Source organism: Bos mutus, chromosome 2 (genome assembly GCF_027580195.1).
Source record: "Bos mutus isolate GX-2022 chromosome 2, NWIPB_WYAK_1.1, whole genome shotgun sequence".
NCBI classification, from domain to species: domain Eukaryota; kingdom Metazoa; phylum Chordata; class Mammalia; order Artiodactyla; family Bovidae; genus Bos; species Bos mutus.
This window is the reverse complement of record NC_091618.1, coordinates 73,539,766-73,562,608: the sequence shown is the minus strand read 5'-3', so window position 1 is coordinate 73,562,608 and position 22,843 is coordinate 73,539,766. Positions and strand designations below refer to the sequence as shown.

Sequence of the window (22,843 nt, the reverse complement as noted above, 5' to 3'; positions counted from 1 at the left end):
CAATTTTCCAGAGTGGCTCTAACCATTTTATATTCCCACCAGCAGTAAATGAGAGATCCAATGTCTCTATACCCTTGGCGGCATTTGGTACTATCAGTATTTTTTATTTTAACCATTTAAAAAATTTTTAACCAAAATAGGTATATGATGGTAGCTCATTGTGGTTATAATTTGCATTTCCCTAATGAACAATGTTAAAATACATTTTAAAAAAATGTGTTTGCCAATAGCCATAATTATTCAAATATTTTGTCCATTTTCTGATTGAATTATTTGTCTTATTGTTGGGTTTAGAGAATTCTTTATATATTCTGGATGTGTAACTCACAAATATTTTCTGCTAGTCAACGAGAAAAATTTGGTTTACTTTTTTCACCTTTTTAACAGCTCTTTTACCAAACAAAAGTTTTTATTTTTGATGAAAATCAATTTATCCACTTTTTCCCTTATGGGTCTTGATTTTTATATTATGTCTAAGAAGACTTTTACTTGACTTAGGAGTATGTTCAGTTTATAAAAATTCATGAATCTATACAGTTTTGATATGTGCACATTCCTGAATATATGCTATTCTTAAAAGTAAATATACACAATGGGATATTACTCAACCATAAAAAGGAACACATTTGAATCAGTTTTAATGAGGTGGATGAAACTAGAACCTATTGTACAGAGTGAAGTAAGTCAGAAAGAGAAAGATAAACATCATGTGCTAATGCATATATACAGAATCTAGAAAGATGGTACCAAAGAATTTATTTGCAGGGCAGCAATGGAGAAACAGACATAGAGAACAGACTTATGGACATGGGGAGAGGGGAGAAGAGGGTGAGATGTATGGAGAGAGTAACATGGGAAACTTAAATTACTGTATGTAAAGTAGATAGATAGCCAATGAGAATTTGCTGTATGTCTCAGGAAACTCAAACAGGGGCTCTGTTTCAACCTAGAGGGGTGGGATGGGGAAGGAAATGGGAGGAAAGTTCAAGAGGAGGGGATATATGTATACCTATGGCTGATTCATGTTGAGGCTTGACAGAAAACAACACAATTCTGTAAAGCAATTATCCTTCAATTGAAAAATAAAATTTTAAAAAAGTAAATTAAAGGGAAGGAGTGAATGCCTTCAGATATCTGAGCAAAGAATATGGTTTTCAATCTAGGATTTTATATTCAGAAAACTATAAATCAAATATTCAGTTCAGTTCAGTCGCTCAGTCATGTTCGACTCTTTGCAACCCCATGAATTGCAGCACGCCAGGCCTCCCTGTCCATCACCATCTCCCAGAGTTCACTCAAACTCAGGTCCATCGAGTCAGTAATGCCATTTAGCCATCTCATCCTCTGTCATCCTCTTTTCCTCCTGCTCCCAATCCCTCCAAGCATCAGAGTCTTTTCCAACGAGTCAACTCTTCGCGTGAGGTGGCCAAAGTATTGGAGTTTCAGCTTTAGCATCAGTCCTTCCAAAGAACACCCAGGGCTGATCTCCTTTAGAATGGACTGGTTGGATCTCCTTGCAGTCCAAGGGACTCTCAAGAGTCTTCTCCAACACCACAGTTCAAAAGCATCAATTCTTCGGCGCTCAGCTTTCTTCACAGTCCAACTCTCGCAACCATACATGACCACTGGAAAAACCATAGCCTTGACTAAACGGACCTTTGTTGGCAAAGTAATGTCTCTGCTTTTGAATATGCTATCTAGGTTAGTCATAACTTTTCTTCCAAGGAGTAAGCGTCTTTTAAGTTCATGGCTGCAGTCTCCATCTGCAGTGATTTTGGAGCCCCAAAAGATAAAGTCTGACACTGTTTCCACTGTTTCCCCAAATATTAGAGTTGAATAAAGACATTTTTCAGACATGCAAACGAGTAAACGTTCTACATTTCACATGCCTTTTAAGGAAGCTACTATGTACTCTATTAAATTAAGGGGATAAGATAAAAATAGAAGGGAAAATTGGATCCATGATTCAGAGGATCTGGAACCCAACACAAGAGAGGAGGATATCCTTGGTATAAAACAGACAGCAAGTCCCAGGGCTTCAGCCCATGTATGAAGTCTGGAGAACAAAGAGCTCCAATTGCTGGGGTGAGGAAGAACAGGATAATGGGGATTTCCAAGAAGAAGGTGGAACTGGTATATTTTCTGATATATTTAACCATGTGGAAAGACCACTGGAGGTTGGGAAGATTTAAGATTTTAAAAAATATAAGAAAATGAATTAAATATTAAATAAAATTGTGAATGAAATAAAAACAGGGATTTGGGGTTTATGTACGATAAAAGTTATGCAAGAAAGAAAGTATAATCATACTACATTTCTATTGCATGACTATAGTGCAATACATACAGTATAGTACAATACTCAAATAATCATAATTTAAACTTTGCCTATTGATTTTATAAGAAAAAGAGGGTGAATTTATTGGAAGGATGGGGACAGGATATAAGAATATTCAATTGTCAACTGCAATAATAAGGCAGAAGGTAATGTATCACTTTATCTTTTGGGGGCAGGAGGTGGGGGTTGTTTACCTTTTTTGCTGTTATCACTGGTAAAAAGATCACAACCTACTTCCCTAAGAGGCTTGCTTTTTTTCGAAGTCACCAGTGAGTCAATACGTCAACGAGGAGAGAGGTGACTCTCCTTTCCCCGTTTCTTGCCCAGCCTAACATTTCATCTCCTTCCTCTGGCCAAGTTATTAATAGCAGATGAATAGAGCAGACGGGGCTTCCCAGGTGGCACTAGTGGTAAATAATCAGTCTGCCAATGCAGGAGACATAAGAGACATGGGTTTGATTCCTGGGTCAGGAAGATCCTCTGGAGGAGGGCATGGCAACACTCTCCAGTATTCTTGCCTGGAGAATTCCATGGATGGAGGAGCCTGGCGAGCTACAGTCCATGGGGTCACAAAGAGTTAGAAACAACTGAAGGACTTAGCATGCATAGATGGCCATTATCACACCATTTAAGAGTACTTACCTACTTCCGGCCCATTCACTATCTGCAAAGTCCACCTGTCCCACTCTCTCCCCTGTTCTCAGGACACACAGCTCCCATCAGGCTCCACAGGGAAGGCCCAGCGGCACACAAGACTCTCACCCAGGAATTGCCACCAAGAGAAGTGACTACCGTTAACTGCTTTGCAAAGTAGCCTCTGTTCTTCTCAACTTGCAAGGAGGAGAAACAGTAACCACCCCAGTGATAGAACCTAGCTGATCTAAAAATCAAAGCTTTGGGACTTCCCTGAAGCTCCAGTGGTTAAGAATCTGCCTTGCAATGCAGACAACACAGGAGACGAGGGTTTGATTTCTGGGTCAGACACGGGTTTGATCCCCTGGAAGAGGGCAGGTCAACCCACTCCACTATTCTTGCCTGGAGAATACCACGGACAGAGGAGCCTGGTGGGCTTCAGTCCACAGGGTCACAAGGAGTTGGACATGACTGAAGTGACTTAGCTCAGCACAGCACAGCACATAGAGCAAATCATAAGATTAGGATGAAAATTAGTCTTGGCCTTAAACCCTCACAGCTCCAAGTCCAATGTCCCTTACTTTTTCCTCTTTCTAATCCCACCCAAACCTTGGCTCATAGACTAACCCCACCCAGACCACGGTACCCATTCTCTGACTTCATCCTCCTGAGTCTGTCCCCAAATTGACTGCTCCAGTGATTTGCCAGATGAATGAGCTAAGGAATAGGTAAGATATCACTTTAGTAACTCAAGAGACAGCAGGAGGGGACTTCCCTGGTGGTCCAGTCGTTAAGAATCTGCCTTCCAGTGCAGTGGGCCTGGGTGTGATCCCTGGTCAGGGAGGTGGATTCCATATGCTTACTGCAGCCAAATAAATAGAAATAAAATAAATTTTAAAAAGAAAGAAATTGATAAAAGAAAACACACTTACTTTTCATTTTTTTGTGGTATAGTTAGGAAACTTGCTTTTTTTTTTTTAAAGACTAAAAGTCCCTTCATATTTAGTTAATTTTTTATGCAGTTCTAAGATATTTTTTGAACTTTCACTCTATATTTTTCTTATTATGGTTGAAATAACTTTGAACTCATTTTTGAGGGAGAGATAGACTCTCACTATTGAATTTGCTTCTTTCTAGTGCTTTCTCTAGGGTTTAAATAAAAAAAAAAAAACCAAGGTCTTTCTTTACTTCTTTTCTTTGAATGAAAGCTTGCTTTCTTTTTGGGTTATCTGCAATAGGTTTTTATAGTTTACAAATATATGCAGCTGCTTTGCTTGTAGGATTGCTCCTGAGAGGCTCTTCACGGCCTCTGCCAATCTTCTTTTCATCTAAGAAGAATCTTCTTTCCAAATTTAATTACGTATGATTTCTATGCCTCTTTTCTGTGTGGTTGGCATTCTGTTGTTTGCAGATTAGAATGCTATGCTGTCTAGTCTGTTGTCACCTCTTGCATTACTGTGAATGGTTGATGGGCTCCATTTATTTGGGATGTGCTATTCTAACGTTTTCTCTCCTTCACTCACGACCGCATTATTTTAACCTTTCCTCCGTCACCCAGTGAAAGTGAAAGTCGCTCAGTCGCATCCGACTCTTTGCGGCCCCACAGACTATACAGTCCATGGAATTCTCCAGGCAGGATACAGGAGTGGGTAGCCTTTCCCTTCTCCAGGGGATCTTCCCAACCCAGGGATCAAACTCTGGGTTTGATCCACATTGCAGGTGGATTCTTCAGCTGAGCCACAAGGGAAGTCTATTAAAGTCATTCATATTTAAGATTCTAAAAGAAACAGAAAATTCTGAGCTGTTGCTGTTTTTGTATTCATTTTCATGTTAATCTTCAAAGTAGGTATTATTCCCCACATCCTTTTTGTTTGTGATGCTTATGGTTTTTCAGTTTTTATTTTTTATTTTTTTTAAGGAAGAAGTTTTTTGTCAGGAGTTTGTAGGGATCACACATCTTTTATCTTCTCCTGTGCAAAAATTATAAATTATGTTTGGGTATTCTTTCTCTTAATTTTCTCACTATTATTAATTTCCTTCTGGTTCTTGTTGAGACTCTCTTGTTTCAAATTTTTCATAGTAGAAAGAAAGCAGAGTGATTATGAATTCTGTAACCAGACTTCAGAGTCTGGGTGTGAATCTGGCTTGCTAGGTGACCTTGGTTAAGTTACTTAACTCCTCTGAACCTCATGTATAAATGGAGTAATAGTTTCTACCTTTAGAGTTTTTGTGAGGATTAAGTTAGCTAATATGTGAAAGGTCCAGCAGTGTCTGGCACTGTATGGATAAATGCTGGTCATTGTTATGGGTTTTGCAGGTAGTTTGCCCATGCTCCGCATCTTCCAACTTTTCCTCAAGGACCAAATAATAAATGAACTGAGCAGTTGAGACCAACCGCAGATCATTAATCAACATAGAAACTTGAAACGAGAACCAGTTATATATTTAACACTAAAAATTAGTGTTAATTAGTTTTATTCAGCCTAAAAATTTCATTGAAACACTCTAATTATATGAAATGGAAGAGATATATTCTGAAGTCTCACAGAGTGTTCTAGACATTATATGAAAAGAAATTATATATATATATATATATACACACACTAAGAAGGAAACTTCAGTGGTCACTAAACATCTGAAACTATCTCCAACACTTCTACTAACAAAAGCATGCACATTCAAACAATCAGATCATATATCACATTACTAAAAATGAAAATTGTTAATTGATAAGGGAGAAGGTAGTGAAACAGACTTATGCACTGCTAGTGGACAGTAAGTAGTAAGTGTAAATTTACTTTTAAAGCAACGTATGTAAAAAAAAATTCTAATATTCTTCAGATCAATAATTCCTTATAATCCCATGTCTAAGAATCTACTCTAAAGAGATAATACAAAATTGGCGTATTACTTGTAAAGATGTTCACAGCACTATGTGTGATAATGAAGAATTAAAAACTGCCTACTATGCATGATGGGGTTTATATCATAACACTTGTGGGACTTACTAAACATCTTTATGACCCTCTGATAAAATTCCACTAAAATGATATTTACTTAGTAAATTGCTATGTAATTTATACATCATAAGTAAAAAAGCCAGATATGAAATGACATGATACAGCTCTATTATTAAACACTTGGGAAGTGAACAGAGTTTGCTATTTATTTGTAGGATTATAGGTGATTTTGTCTCCTGCTCTTTAAAGAACTGCTGTTTTGGTATTTCCATGCATTTTATAAAATAGTAATACCCTACCGCTCACGCTTTGTAATTGGATGGGAGGGAGAAGAAATTTGCCAGAGAGTGGTAGAATTTTTGAAATGCAAAGAATAAGCAGTAAAATTGACAACAGTCTAGGATCAGGGCGAACCTGTCCAGCTGTCCCATCTGCCATTGACAACCAGGATGGTCTGAGGTAGGACCCCTAACCTGTGCTGGGAGGTAGAGAATGCTTTACAAAGCGTGTACTGCTATATAAAGTAAAATATGATAACTAAGCTATTATAAGTGAACACCTTCCACCAAGGGGAAGGGACACTTAGGGAGTTTGGGATGCTCAGGTACACACTACTATATTTAAAATGAATAACCAACAAGGACCTATTGTATAGCACACGGAACTCCACTCAATGTCATGTGCCAGCCTGGATGGGAGGGTGGTTTGAGGGAGAATGGATACATGTCTATGTGTGGCTGAATCCCTTCCCTGTTTACCTGAAACTACCGTAACGTCGTTAATCGGTTTCACCCCTGTACAAAATTAAAAGTTTTTAAAAAATTGAACACCTAAAATATTTTAATGGTAGTGATAAGTCAAATGAACAAGGTGAAAAGATTCCCACACTCTCTTGGGAATTAGTGAATGAAATATCAGAGGCTTTATGATAAAGTCTGCTTGCTTGTCCGACAAACATCTGCATTTAGGGCAAAGACTTTTTATCCAATAGTCTGCTTAACTAGACCGTTCATCTGGATCACAGAAACCAGAATGCCAATTATAACATCCAGGTAGGATGGGATATTTTAACTACTACTTGCATCTATCACTGTTGTAGCCACTAAAAGGGGCAAAATCACCAGCAACAACTTCTAAAGGAGGAACCTAGCAACAACAATGCATTCTCATAGAAAACATTTCTTCTTTAGGGAGTCAGGAATACTTTTTGTAAGTCAAGCTGGTTGTTTTTTTTAAGTTAAGCTGCTTTTCAACAATGTTTTTCAGCAGTTTGATCATTTTCTAGATCGTAAAAGGGAAGTTTGAGAAGTCGCATAACACGATTAGATCAGAAGGCTGTCATAGTGAAAACTTTAATCAGCTTTGCTGCCTCCTTTCAGTCTAAGGTTATATCTGCAGCTTCCATGTAGGGCAAGGATTTCCACCCTCACCATCTGTAAATGATGCCCCAGGGAGGCATTATGGAAAAGACCATGTTCCTTTGGGGTTGTTCACTGGCTGTGGCCAAAGGATTCTTTCCAGTTACCCACTCGGATGGAATTGGTGGCAGCTTAACAGCCTGAATACAGACATGATAAAGTATAAAATATTGAATTTCTCTGTGTTTATGCAATTTCAGCTTTGATCTTCATCTTTGATTATGCAATTAATCACGTTCACGTCTGTCTAAGCCTGGTGCTCTGGAGACAAACACTTTCCCATTATTTTAGTCCTGAATACTTTATCCGATTTAAAAGGAATCAGCCGTGTGAAACTTTAGCCTAGAAAAAAAAAAATCAACATTCACCCTGCCAACCAAGTATTACACTGAAAAACTGAGTTTCTATTTTATGATATTTCAGGAGTCTGACCAAGATGATGACTGCTCTCATTCCATATTGATTAGTGAAGAAGGAGATCCAAGTGGTGATGGACAAGACTGGCAACCTAGGACAGAAGGTATCCATCTTCTGTCCTTGATGTGTTTACAAAGACAATATTGATTATTTGGATTTTCCCCCTGATTTCAGTCATGCTCAGTGCAGAGCTTTGAAATCTCAGACAAGCATAGAGGAAAAGAAATCCTAGCCTTTGGTCCATATTTGAATCAGTGAGTCTTGGCAACCTATTCAGTCTCTCCTTTGTTCTACCCTACTCTAGCTCAACCTGCTGTTCTCATCTCCTTCCTTTTTTGTCTGGTAGCACCTTTGCCCTCACTTCTTTTCTCTCAAAATCTTCCAGCAGCTACGGGGATCTGTCCTCTTCCGTTCATGTGTGCGTGCTAAGTCACTTTAGTTGTGTCCGACTCTTTGTGACGCTATGGACTGTAGCCCACCATGTCTATCCTATGGATTCTCCAGGCAAGAATACTGGAGTGAGTATGCCATGCCCTCCTCCAGGGGAATCTTCCCAACTCAGGGACTGAACCCACTTCTCTTATGTCTCCTGCCTTGGCAGGTGGGTTCTTTACCACTAGTGCTACCTGGGAAGCCTTATTCTCTTCCAGGACCAAACATTTCTCCATTAGCTGTCATCCCAGACCTCTTCCCTTGAGGCAGGAGTTGGGGGACTGAACAAAGAACTAAAGGCCCAAGTTGCACTCTTGTATTCTAGGAGGCCATAAGTCTGGAATTTTCCAAAACAACACCCATTCCAAATGTGTCATCCTGTCCTATCCCTAAATGCCCTTGCATTGAACAGATCACAAGGTATTTAGATTCTCACTGCAGAACATAGTCATCACAGCGATCACATTTGTCTGTCATCTACTCCCCTATAAACTTCTTACATGAAACGTTTATTTGAACTGCTCCAATCTCTCTTCTGGTAATTTTCCTCCTTGCCTTTCTAACACTCCAGGGAAGCTGCCCTCTTGGATGTCTTTTTTCTCATCCCGGTTAACCACCCTGAAGGCTGTGCTAGCTTAGCCACTGTCTCCTTTGACCCCTTATGCAATGCTGCCCTCTTCTGGGAAGCCTCCCATCTTTCCCAAACTCACTCTGTACCTCCTTTCTCCTGGCTGAGGGCAGGGAAGAAACTATAAACATCATGAACCCTGAAAGACCTAATTAAAATAAACAAGTCCTGATCCCCTCCAGGTAGTCCTTGTGATCTGCCTTTGCGTTTCAAAGACTTCAAATCTGAGTTCTCAGAAGCCCAGTTGTGTCCCCATCACCTTCTAAGAGTTTAAATACTGTGTTTATTCAGCTCAATTTAGAGATGACTTACCATTTGAGGTGCTTATAGGAATTGAACCCGGTTCTCCTGAATTGTAGGCAAATTCTTTACCATCTGAGCCTCCAGGAAAGTCCCTTCATATTAATAATACTTTTAAAATCAATTTGTATGTAATATTTTAGATTTTCATGTAGGAACCATAACACTTAGGCAGCATCTCAACTAACTTCCTGCAGTTTTAGGCTTTCATAACTTGAGTTATACATTCTAAAGAAGAAATTATGTTTCTGAGTTTTCTTCTCATAGTTGATAAGAGTCTTCAGTAAGCTAGTAACTCTTTCAAGTCACAAAATCTGAAATAAAAATGTTTGGGGAATTATTGTGCATTGTATTCATCTTAAATAACAATAAATCTCTTTAAATTCCATTTACATGCTTCTAACATACCCCAGGTTGTTAATGTTTAAGTGTTTGCACACTTTATAAAGACTTTATGCACATCCATGTGACTATTTGATGGTAGATATGCATATTTAATCATTTAATTTATATCTGTTTGTTCACTGTATTATTCTTTTAAAAAGGAAACTTCACTAACTAAAATATATATAAACTCTAATGTTTAGATCACTGCCCTGGTCTTTAACAGCTAAATATTCCTGCAACACACATTTGCTTTCTTATGAACTTTTACAGATGGTAATTTATAAAATACAATTTGCCTCTCACCCCAATCCCTCATCCTTTTCCTTATTATAAAAATCTTCTTGCATTCCTTAATCAGCTATTTTCCCAGAACATATCAGATGCAAACCTTGTAGACTGGAAACTGAGCATGTAAAATTATTATTTTCATGAGTGAATGAGAACCTATTTTCTAAAATTCCTAGGCTTACAGTGTATATCTATCAGGATTCTTATGTGCAAATAACAAAATCTGCTCTACTTGAGTGAAAAGAAAGGAAGTTTTAAAAGTTACTAGAAAAGTTCATAGACCATTGAAAAACAAAGGAGAAGAACAGATCCCAGGTTGGATTGTCATAAAGAATTCTTGTAGCTACATCTTAAAACTGGTCACTGACCCCCAGATCACACTGCCTCAGCCACAACTAGCATACAAAATGCTTCTACATTGACCTTAGGCCCTCCCTCTGCTGTTGACACCCATATCAGCAAAAGGATACCTCCATATTATCTTCTCTTGTGTAACTCCTGGGTATCCATCTCTCAAGTTAGCTTTCTGAAAACTAGTGGCAAAAAAAGACTGGTAAATGTAGCTGTAAAAAATTCTGTTGAAAATCATGATTTAGGAAACTATCAAAAGGCAGAGAGGTTATCAAAATATTTTGAACCTTGATTCCCATCCATTTAAACAAAGCAAGTAGAAAACACAGAAAAGTAAGACTTTTCTGGAGAAAATAATTTTTCTTCATTGAATGGATTAGGCTAGGCCAAATAAGTTTTTGTTTTAAAATTTTAGCACTTATATTAATAATTAGTCATCATTTTCTGACTTTATGAATATCATTTGCCTCTTTTCTGCAAGAAAGTTTATGTTTCTGGTTGTGTTTAAATGATGCCTCTTAGTTTCTCTCTACTATAACATTTTCTGGTGGGGTTAATTTGCATCTTCTTTCTGGAAAGATGCATTCAGATAGGAGCAAGTGTTTTATTTTCACATGTGACAGTACATCCGCTTTCCTGGACCACTCTTAGGTTCAGAGGCTCCTATGATCACTCACAGTGTTCAAAAGACAAAACAGAGAGTATATATGTTCCAAGATGATTTCAGTGTCAGAAAGTTTTATAATATCCTTCCCCTCACCCTGCCATTTACAACCAAATGTTTTTTCCCCATTTAGGAACCATTAACTTTTCACAATGTCTAAAAAGTCAGGAATTTCTTATACTTGCTATTGCATCTTACTTCCTTGGTTTAAAAAAAGAGAAATCAACCAATTAACAAATTTTTAGTTTATTAAATCTACTTAAAAACATTCTTGGTAAAAAAATCATCTAGGTTTATTTGTCCTCAATGATTCTAAAAATACAGTCATTGTTAAGAACATGTTCAAGTGAATATACTGCCCAATTTTCTAACTTCTACAGCAAAGTCTAATTGTGCCTAGTCTTACAGAGCATCCTTTTCACTGACAGTTGAGTTATTAGGAATGTATGCTGTATGTTTTTCTTACTCTAACATGTCAGCTAGGTGTTTGCCCTCAAGGATGACTACAAAAATGGTATGAACGACATCCATCTGCCTTTCATTACAAAAGTGGCCATGAGCCATCTCACAACCTCATGACTGTCAGTTTTTTCATCTCTAAAACGAAGGGTTTGGGTCCGATGACCTCTAAGTTCCTCACAGCTCTATAATCCCAAGCCTGTCATGTTGTGCTACATAGTGTGGTGATAGGATATTTGAAAAGTTAAAAAGAAAATCCACCATTCCAAGGGAACTTGATTTTTAGAGACTGCAAAAAAAAAAACAAACCCCACAAAACTCCTTTTGGAAATATTTACTTTTTTTAAATGCACCACTCTTATAAATAACACAAGCATAAACATTTAACATTAAAAATGCTTTCCTTATGGTGGTTCCCATATATTTGACAAAATACCCAATGTCCTTTAAAAATAATAAAAACTTTAATTGATACGCTGATGGTGATTAGGCTTCCCAGGTGGTGCTAGTGGTAAAGAACTTGCCTGCCAATGCAGGAGACCTAAGAGACGCAGGTTCGATCCCTGGGTCAGAAAGATTCCCTGGAGGAGGGCATGACAACCCACTCCAGTATTCTTGCCTAGAGAATCCCATGGGCAGAGGAGCCTGGTGGGTTATAGCCCATAGGGTCACAGAAAGCCAGACATGACTGAAGCAACATAGCATGCACACGCTGATGACGATAGCTAATAAGTAACTTTCCCAAGGTCCCCCCCGGAAGTGGCAGAGGAGGGATGGAGACCCAGGTCTCTCTGATTCACGACCTGCTCAAATCTTCTCCACTATTCTTCCATCAGTGGAGCTGATTAAAACCATGGCTCCTCCAGCATCCACAGACTGAATGAATGGCTCTGACATTTAGATGGATAAGCTGAATACTGGGAAAAGCCCTACATCTTCCTCGAAGGATATGCCTCTATGTTCTACACACACATTGCACACTTCTTTCACAGTGCTTATCTGGCTATGCGCTTCGCTTTCTTATTTATAGTCTCTGCTAAGGCCACAGCTGTACCTTCTTTGTTTCCTTACATTTAGCACAATGAGTTACACTTGTCATATACTTGATATACTTATATCATATACTTGATAAAAACTTAGGAAAAAGTGAACAGGTGAAAATCTTAAAGGACAGACAGTTCTGGTATGGTTCACACTAGGTTTTTTGAATGTTATTTATTTTTTGTTTATATATTTATTGATTGTGCTATGCCTGCATTGCTGCCCAAGGGCTCTCTCTAGTTGTGGTGAGTGGGGACCGCTCTCTAGTTGCAGTGCACAGGCTTCTCATCGCAGTGGCTTCTCTTGCTGCAGAGCCCAGGCTCTAGGCATGCAGGCTGCAGTAGTTGTGGTGCATGGGCTTAGTTGTCCTGTGGCAACTAGATTTCATGTGAAACAAGATTTCATGTGAAATCTTCCTGGATCAGAGATTGAACCTGTGCCTTGGCAGGCGGACTCCTATCCACTGTACCACCAGGAAAGTCCCCACACTAGTTTTTAATGTCAATTTGTTTAATGTGCTATTTTGTAGGCATGCATCCACTCTATAAGTTGGAACTTTCTGTCTTAAGGGTTATACTAAAAGTCGCTCCTTGGAATCAGATAAGAGATGACCAAATGACAAATATAAGCAAGTTCCGATGGGGCAACATAAATTATCTCATTTAATTCTCACAACAGTCCTGTGAAGTAGGTGATATCAGTCACACTTTACAGAAGGAGGCCTTGTTTTCTCCATTCAGGGAGAAAACACTGCTCATCATAAAGCTTTATTTTACTTCTGGAATGTTTTGTTATACAAATTCTTTACCCTTTAAGCAAGCATTTATTTAGGACAGGAAAGATACAAAGATGGTTAAAACTCAGTTCCTAGTTAATGTTCATCATGTAATTACTAAGAATACATGAGCCAAATAACCAAAAATAAAACATTTGATTCCTGATTACCCCTGGAATTCATTACTTTCTTCTTATTATTACTGACCTGCACTTTCATAGGTGTTGAGATTATTGTTACTTTTCCGAGAGATGTCATCCATCCCCAAGAAACGGGCCAAGAAGAATTACCAGAAAACAAGTAAGAAGTATTATTTGAAAGGTTAGATTGGAATTAAAGTATATACTTGTGTGGCAACCCACATTCAGAAAAACATCCCCAAGCAGGGGTCATAATAAATAATTTTGTGGCAAGAGCTGGATAATAAATGTTTTATGCTTTGTGGGCCATATGGCCTCTGTTCCAATGAGTCAACTCTGCAGTTGTAACTTGAATGCCTCCATGGATGGTATATAAACAAATGGGTGTGGTTATGATCCAATCAAACTACCAAAGTGAGACTGGAGGCTGGATTTGGGCCAAGGACCATCATTTGCTGACCTTGCAGCAGTGCCACTCAAAACAGAGTTCTGAGGTCCTTCTGTTACCAGTCAATAACGAAGTCAGTATAGAACTTGGACATTTAAACCTTTAAAAAGATGTGTAGCCATTTAGTCAAGTAATTTTATATTTATTGATCTGATAGTGGAAAATTTTTTTATTTTCACGTTTTCAATTTTTGTTTAATTTTTATAGTCATTCACTTTGATTACATTTTACAAAAGTTTCAATCCATGATGCAATGTAAAATTTTAAATGGATTCTTCACCAAAGATAGTTTGAGAAGTACTGGGCTTTTGGAGAATGGTCAAAGGCCTCTGGTCAATGCCTTTGGAGAAGTACAAGGGTGCACCCCCTTATCTCTGCCTTTTCCTCCTCTGATTTCTCTGCTTGAGGAAACAGAGACTGGGAAAACCCAAGTGTGAGTGGCAGAGGGCTGCTGAGGTGGGGAGCAAGTCAGAGAATGGGGAGGTCTTGTTCTTTCAGCAATACAGCTATTCCACTCAGCAGTACCATTTGGAAATAGTCCTCCAAACTTTCCAGTGATGTCAGGTGGGCTAAGAACTGGAGATCCAGAAGACATGGGGAATGACTTTTAAATTAAACTATTTCCTTCCCCCTTTAGTCAGATAACCTCAGGGCATCAGGAATGGACACCAGCACATTCTGTTTCATTTCCAAAAAACATTGAGATGGTGGGCTTCAGGACAAAAATGGTAACCACGGAGCCTTTACTTGCAAAGAAAGAGGAACGTTCCCAGGAACTCTTCAATACGAACTTGGGCTTTTTGTTGCCAAGACCTCACTTAGAAACGATAATCTCCAAGTCTGTAGCCAGAGATGTTCCTCACTTTCTGAAGGGGCAGCCAAGGAAATCTGAAGGTGAGTTCATTGAATTATACAGTGATTCCTTTATTCTTTGGTCAATAAATATTTCTTTATTCATCTTTTTCTTAAGAATTTGAAAATCTTTACAGGGAATTCATATTTGGTTGATCTTTATCTGTGGGAGATTTGGGGGGCATACGGTGAGGATACTTTCATTCAAGATTTGAGTTAGCTGTTCTATCTAGCCCAAAACTTATTTACTAGATAGCACACTGATGCCAGCATTTCCCCTTAGTGCACTGCTGTTTTTGATATCTGCTTAACACTGTCCTAAACCAATTGACCTAAACCACCAGAGACAAACTTGCAAAATGCAATTTTGTATTTATTGGCTTATTGCAATGAGGGGTATTGCATAACAGAGGAAAGGTCAAACAAAGGAGAAAGAAAAAAAGCATAATTATGATAGGATTTGGGTGCAAGAAAAGTGAAGTCGCTCAGTTGTGTCTGACTCTTTGCAACTCCATGGACTGTAGCCTGCCAGGCTCCTCTGTTCATGGAATTTTCCAGGCAAGGTTACTGGAGTGGGTTGTCATTTCTTTCTGCTGACCCAGGGATTGAACCTTGGTCTCCCGCACTGCAGGCAGACTACTTACCATCTGAGCCACCAGGGAAGCATTAGGGTGTGAGAGTAGAGCTTAAATGAAATTTTTAAATGAAACAGCATTTAAATTTTTTTTAATTTTAAATTTATTGCGGTAAAATGTGCATAACATTCAATGTACTACTTTAACCATTTTAAAGCATACAGTTTAGTGGCATTAAATACATTTATATTGTGGCATGAACATCAACACTGCATCTCCAGAACTTTTCATCTTGTAAAACTGAAGCTTGACAGCCACAGGACTTTTTCTAATTTATGCTTTCATTATTTATATATTGATTATTTTTGGCTGTGCTGGGTCATCACTGCGGCATATGGGCTCTTCATTGCTGGGTCAGGGCTTTCTCTAGTTGCAGAATGGGGATTTCTCTAGTTGTGGTACTCAGGCTTCTCACTGCAGGGCTTTTCTTGTTGTAGCTCACAGGTTTAGTTGCTCCATGGCATGTGGAATCTTCCCAGACCAGGGATCAAACCCATGTTTCCTACATTGGCAGGCGGATTCTTAACACTGGACCACCAGGGAAGTCCAACACCCATTCAACTTAAACTCTCCTTTCTTCTGTTATCTCTGATAGCCACTGTTCTCCTGTTATCTCTGATAGCCACTGATACTTCCTATTTCTATGAAATAGACTATTCTAGGTCCCTCATAAAAGTGAAATCATTGAATAGTTGTCCTTCCCTGTCTGGCTGATTTCAGTTGACCTGATGTTGAAGCTGTGTTTCTAGAGGCTGTGTGTAAAAGTCAACATCAAACTGGACTGTGATATAGACCCAAGGGTCTTATTCCTTGAAATCTGCAAAGTTCACTCCCAGCTCTCCACAGCCTCTGTTCAGCCTCCTCTCTTTTCACTCTTCCTCACTGGACAATAAACATCAGCACCACCAAATGCCTTCCATTCCCAGAACAGATATGTGAATATTTTCACATACTGTTTTTTCCGCTGGAACATTAAGACATCCTTCAGGTATGCTCTTAGATATGCCTTCCTCTGGGAAGTCTTCCTGAATGTCTCTAAGACTGGGTAAGTCACCATGCCTTTGGACTCCCATAGAATCCTAACCTTATCTTCAACCAACACACATCATGCTAAATTGTCACTATCTTTTTATGTGCTGGTCTTCACCAGATGACAAAGGCAAAAACCATTACACCTCCCCACACAAAGCTCCAGATCTGACACGTAACTATTTTAAAAAATATATTGAATTAGGAGCAACAACAGCAGTAAACATTTATTGAGTGCTTATTACTTCAAGGCACAAATGTTCACTGATATAGCTAATATTAACATGCTTGTTTTATAAATGAGGCCTCAGGAGGTTAAGTGTATGCTCAGGTCACATAGCTAGTGGGTTACAGAGGCTGGGTTCAAACCTGGACCCCTATCTCCAAAGCCAACATATTTAAGCACCATGTCACATGTGTTCAGAGCTCACAACTCCCATCTGAGCCCCACTTTAATTATTAAGGGAAAAAAAAGGAGAAACATAGTTTTCTAGAGGAGGTGAGTTTAGAGAAAAGGAGGGGCAGTTGGTACAGGTACCAAGTGGAGAAAGGATAGATGGAGAGACTGAACTGGACATTGTGGAAATAGCATTTCTCTTGGCCAAACCACAGAGAATCTTGAAGATGTAATAAAAGCAGCACATTCAAACAAAAACAAACTGGGTTAAGTCAGTATTCTGTAATGGGGTCTGCTCCATAGGTGTTATGATCTTGTCTGAAAAAATCAGCTGGGTTTACCAGGCTGGTGTTTGTTCTCTTTTTTTTTTTTGTGTGTGTAGTAAAGTTTTATTAAAGTATAAAGGAGATAGAGAAAGCTTCTGACATAGGCATCAGAAGAGGGCAGAAAGAGTACCCGCTTGCTAGTGTTAACAATGAAGTTATATACTCTCCAGTGAATCCAAAGAATGTCTGGAGGTTGTAAAGACCTCATCAGACCTACTCCCATAATTTACATTTTAAGATAACACTGTCCTCAGGCAAGATACATCCTTGTAAAGACCAGGTCTACTCCCATAATTAACATTTTAAAATAACAGAAGGTTGAATCCAAAGACTGTCCTTAGGCAGGATACATTATTGGTATATAATCCTAAGGAATGTGGAGAAAGAAAAAAAGTTTGTCCTTTCTTCCTCCTTGAGAATTCCAGACCCCTCTCTCCTGGGGACCCCTAGACTTCCTATCAACCTGCCTAGGAAATGACTCTCTCATTCCCCCTTTTCTTTTAGGAGAATTATGTTGCCTAGGGAAAAGGGCGTCGTTTGTTCCATAACTGCTTCCGAGCTGACAAGGGCGTTGTCCCTAAATTGGTGAGGCAACATATTCTCCTAATCCTCATATTGAGGATATCTGATCCAGGGGCCCCAAATAGTAGCTGGAGGAAGCTACAGCAGTAGCAAGAGTTTGAGCAACCATTTGTAACTTAAAGCTTTCATGCTGCTAGAAACAAATCCAGTTATACAATTACAGATGTAGGGAGCAAACAGTAAAAACAAAACATTTAGAATCAAAATTAAAAGTCACATTATGTCATCAGGTACATCTGGGAGTAAAAATTAAAAAAAAAAAAAAAAAGTCACATTATGTCCATAGTTAAAGTGTAAAGTGTTGCACCAGTCCATTTTAGGGTTGGTAGATGTCATCAGATGAAGAAGAGGCATCGCGTGTGATTGTTGTCGAAGGTATTCACAGACTTGGAGAAAGTCTTTTCCTTGAAGTGGAGATGTCCACCACAGGAAGCCTTCCACTGATGAAGAGGGGAGTGCTCCGCAGACCCAGCAGTTAGACTGATTGTGGAATGCAGCATAGGAGTGAGCCCAGGACAGGAAGACATTGTCTTGAGGATCCAACGGCAGACTCAGGATTTTTGGAGTCAGCGGAAGTAGACTCACATAGATTATCAGGCCTATCCACTGCCCTTTGTTTAACTCTAGAGCTCGGGTCAGAGCCACAAGCTCCGCTAACTGAGCACTGGTTCCCTGGGGGAGAGATTTTGCTTCCAAAACCTGTTCAGCAGTCACCACGGCATAACCTGCTTTACGCTTTCCATCCTGAACAAAAGAACTGCCATCTGTAAATATTTCCATGTCAGGATTGTCTAATGGGGTATCCTTTAGATCCTCCCGAGCTGCATAGTTTAAAGTTAGGAATTGAGAACAATCGTGATCAGGTGTTTCATTTTCCTTCTCAGGAAGGAAAGTGGCAGGATTTAAATTTCCACAAACTTTAAGCTTAGTTACTGGTCCTTCTAACAATGACTGATACTTAGAAGCCTACTGTCTGTCATCCAAATATTAACCTTAGAATTTAATATTCCACTCACATCATGAGAAGTCAGTACAGTAAGGTTTCGTCCATTAATTATTTTTAAAGCTTCAGGTGCTAATAAAGCCACTGCCCCAATTACTCTTAGGCAGTGGGGCCACCCACATGAAACTACATCTAATTTTCTGCTTAGATAAGCAATAGGTTGCTGGTGAGGCCCTCGGGGTTGTGTCAAAACTCCCAATGCCACACCTTTTCTTTCAGTGACAAACAAATTAAATTCTGACCCTGTGGGCAAGCTCAGAGCTGGAGCTTGCAGTCTGAAGAACCTTAAAAGCCTTTTGAGATTCTGGAGACCAAAGCAGTTTGTCGGTTTGAGCCTGCTGAGTTTCAGCTATAAGTTTATATAAAGGCCGGGCAAGTTCTCCGTAACCCGGAATCCAAATGCGACAGGAACCTGTGATTCCCAAAAATCTTCTCAATTGTCTTAAAGTCATAGGTAGGGGGTGATTTAGTATAGGTTTAATTTTCTCAGGGCCTATGGCCCTAGTCCCTTCTGATATGATTAGGCCCAGATATCTAACCGATTGTTGACAAAGCTGAGCCTTTTCTCTTGATGCCTTGTAACCATAGTCTGCCAGAAAGTTTAAGAAATCTTCTGAGGCTCGCAAACAAGCTTCCTCTGTCTCAGCACAGAGCAAAATATCATCTACATATTGTAACACCACTGCTTCAGAGCTATTAAAGTTTTGTAAATCCCGTGACAAACTTTGTCCGAATCAGTGAGGACTGTCACGAAATCCCTGGGGCAAAACTGTCCAGGTTAACTGAGAAGCTGGCTGCGTAGGGTCTTCAAAGGCAAATAGGAATTGACTTTCTTCATAAAGGCACTGAATAGAAGGCATCCTTTAAATCAATTACTGAGAAATATTTGTCCCGTTCAGGAATTTCAGACAATAGAGTATAAGGATTAGGCACCACGGGGTATAAAGGAACTACAGCCTCATTTATTATTCGTAAATCTTGAACTAGTCTCCATTTACCATTTGATTTCTTTATACCCAAAATAGGAGTGTTGCAAGGACTGTTACAGGGAATTAATAGTCCCTGCTCCTTTAAACTTTCGATGATGGGTTTTAACCCTTCTTTAACTTCAGGTTTCAGTGGATACTGCTTCTTATGTGGAAATACGTGTGGGTCTTTGAGCTTAACAACTACAGGAATAGCATTTTGTGTTCGACCCACAGATTTTTCATCAGCCCATACTCTAGGATTTACATTTTGTTTAACTAAAGGGAGAGAAAGGGAGGGCTCCATATTTATGAAAACAGAGGCATGGACCTTGCTCAGTATATCCCTTCCCAAAAGGGGTGAGGGAGATTCTGGCACGATCAGAAACTCGTGTGAAAACAGCACAGAATCCCAGTTGCAAGATAAAGAATAACTGAAATAATACCTTTTGGCTCGTCCAGACAGTCCCATTACGGAAGCGGATCGAGAAGAAAGTGGGCCAGGGGCTTCAGTAAGCACAGAATAAGTTGCCCCAGTATCTAAAAGGAAATCGACGGATTGGCCCCCCCACAACTATTAATACCCGAGGTTCCTCAGGTGTAATTAGGATGGGAGCTTGTGTGGGGACCCCCGGGCACCTTCAGTCCTGATTGTCTTGAGAGTCCGACCCTGGAGACCTAGCCTCTGGGGGCAGTCTCTCTTCCAGTGTGGTCCTTTGCAGACCAGACATGGACCTGGGGGCGGCTTAGATGCCTGAGGGCAATCACACTTGAGGTGCCCCTCCTTTCCACAGCAGTAGCAAGCCCATCCCTTTTCACCTGGGCCCCTCAGGCTGTTTAAGAACGTTTTTTCATAGCCACGGCGAAGGCTTCCGCCTTTTCCTTTGTCTTTTTGCCTTTCTTTCTTTTCCTCATATTCCCTACCATAATAGACTGTCTGAGCCAGTTGTAACAGAGTATCTAAAGACTGATTTGGTCCATATGCCTGTTTTAATAGCTTACTGCGGATATCTGGAGCCGACTGGTGAGAAATCTATCATTTAAGATCACTTTTCCCTCTTCACTTTGGGATCAATCTCAGTGAATCTCACGAAGGCCTTCTCTCAGTCTATCTAGGAATTTACCAGGAGCTTCCTTCTCCTCCTGTTCTATGTCTGCCAATTTGCCATAGTTTAAAGGCTTAGAATCGCCTGCCTAAGTCCCTCAAGAATACATCTAACAAAATGACTCTGATCCCATCTTCCTTTAGCTGTGTTGTAGTCCCAGTCTGGTTCTATAGTTGGGACCGCCTGATTCCCAGTGGGGAGGGCCGCTATCTCATTCTCCCTCTTCCCTACTGATTCATTACCAAGCCATTCATCTCCACAAGCAAACGCTTTTCCCAAAACTCGAGTCTTTGACTCAGGAGTCAGTGTTTGTCCCAAGATATACATCACATCCTTCCAAGTGAGGTCATAAAGCAGAGTAACACCTTTAAAAGCTCTGATATATTTTTCTGGGTCCTCTAAATAGTCTCCCAGATCCTCCTTGATTCTTTGTATTTCTTGATAAGAAAAAGGCTTATTAACTCTCACAGACTGATTATTTCTCCCGGTGGGTGTTTTCATAAAGAGGCAACAGCTTGTGTGGCTGTTCCTCAGTCTCTCTGGCTGCTCTGCGCATATGATCCCAGGGATAGATTGGAGAAACCTGTTTCTCCTCTTCTCTTTGTCTCCTGTCCTCCATCTCATCTCTTACTTCGATGGTCTGAGTTTCTACTGAAACCAGAGTAGTCTGAAGTCATACTGAGACAGGAGTTGTTTGGACCTCCATGTGGGCAGTTTGAATCTCAGTTTGGATTCCCAGGTATGGGGGCAAAGTAAGAGGACAGGAGGGAGCTGAAGGTTTCACGCCCAAATCTATACCCTTAGGACATAAGTCTGGCATATTTCGCAGAGAGAAACAGGGCAACACGTATGCTACTTCTACCCATTTCCCTTGTTCCTTACAGAACCGGTCTAATTGTAGAACAGTATTATACTTAAGAGACCCTCCAACTGGCCACCGTTCGTCGTCCTCCAATGGATACCGTGGCCATGCAGTATCACATAGGAAGACCAGGTGTGTCTTCTTTAAGCCCTGGGGATCAAATCTATCCCAGTTTTTCAGGATACAGTTCAAAGGAGTGAGGCTGGAATTGTTAGCTCCCATCTGTAAGAGAGAAAAAAAGCGACCAGCGCCATTTTTCTACCGGAGGCGTCCCTCCCTGCTCTAGATGGGGGTGTAGACAGACGTTACACCAAAAGCTTTTCCTTCCTGGTCAGACTTAGTCTGTCCCTTACCGACGCAGGCGCCGTACTCGTCCCTCCCGGTTCTACCACCGAGATGGGGTGGGGATGTACCAGGGGTAGACTTGATAGCATCCCTACTTGACGTCCAGCTCTTCACCCTTCACCTTGCTTGCCTCTGATGTCACCCGGGGTGAATCAGAGTAACCTTCCGGAATGCCTCCCAAGCTAAGACCATTGTGGGAAACATTCGTCACCTGAGTGCCTGTGCACGACCCTGAGTATTTCCCTGACCACAATAATACCAACGCGAACATAAAACTGAGATGTTCTTTCCAAGCATGACCACACCAGTATAACAGCCTCCTCTGATCCACTAAGAGCCGGCATTACCAAAGAAAAAAACCCATCGCAGTCCCAATCTGAGTAACCTTTAACCTCAGAGATGTTCTGGGAGCTAGAGCTCCATCTAGCTTACGAACTTTCGATTCCTAGCGAGGCTAGACACTTTCTTGACTACCAATTCAAGTTTGGGACCTAAGCCACAGTACACAGTAACAGTATAGATCACAAGTCCCTTGAAAGTCTATGATCCGATAGATTAGGTTAGTACTTCTAATTCCCAAGGAGTTATGAAATGGTCAAAGAGACCGAAAAGTTTGACCGAGAAAGGAGAGTTCGGTCCACACGCTTTGCCCATTTCTGGTCGGTTCCCGAAGGAGACATTGGGTGCCTCTTGGCATTGGCAGGTCGGTATAACACCCCGACAGGTTTCTGCCATAAGCAGTATGAGATCACCGTGGAACCGCAGAGCAGGGCTCCTTACTTGTTTCACGCAGGGCATGCCATTCATTCACACAAGCACACGGTAGAGTTAGTAAAGCACGGCAGAAAACGTGTTCGCTAAGAGAACAAAGAACTAAAGCTCCAAGCATCCTTACCTTGTCCTGAAGGATCCCGGATGAGCCCCTAAGATGAAAGGTTGTTGTTGAATCATGCGAATACACTGGGATTCTTGGCCCCCGGAGGAGAAGAATTCAATCCGGGGCCAGAGACGAGGCTTGATCGCTCAGAGCTTTTGTGTAGTAAAGTTTTATTAAAGTATAAA

General features: G+C 40.2%; 1 protein-coding gene across 2 annotated transcripts in view; it reads left to right on the top strand.

Annotated features, from left to right (window-relative positions):
* The window catches only part of MAP3K19 (mitogen-activated protein kinase kinase kinase 19), a 65,302-nt gene that overhangs the window by 21,666 nt on the left and 20,793 nt on the right, over positions 1-22,843 (top strand). For both annotated transcript variants that reach the window (XM_005899482.2, XM_070389689.1), the window contains exons 7-9: positions 7,773-7,869; positions 13,313-13,391; positions 14,317-14,573. In XM_005899482.2, coding sequence (XP_005899544.2) covers positions 7,773-7,869; positions 13,313-13,391; positions 14,317-14,573 — 433 coding nt within the window. The remainder of the gene's footprint in view (positions 1-7,772; positions 7,870-13,312; positions 13,392-14,316; positions 14,574-22,843) is intronic.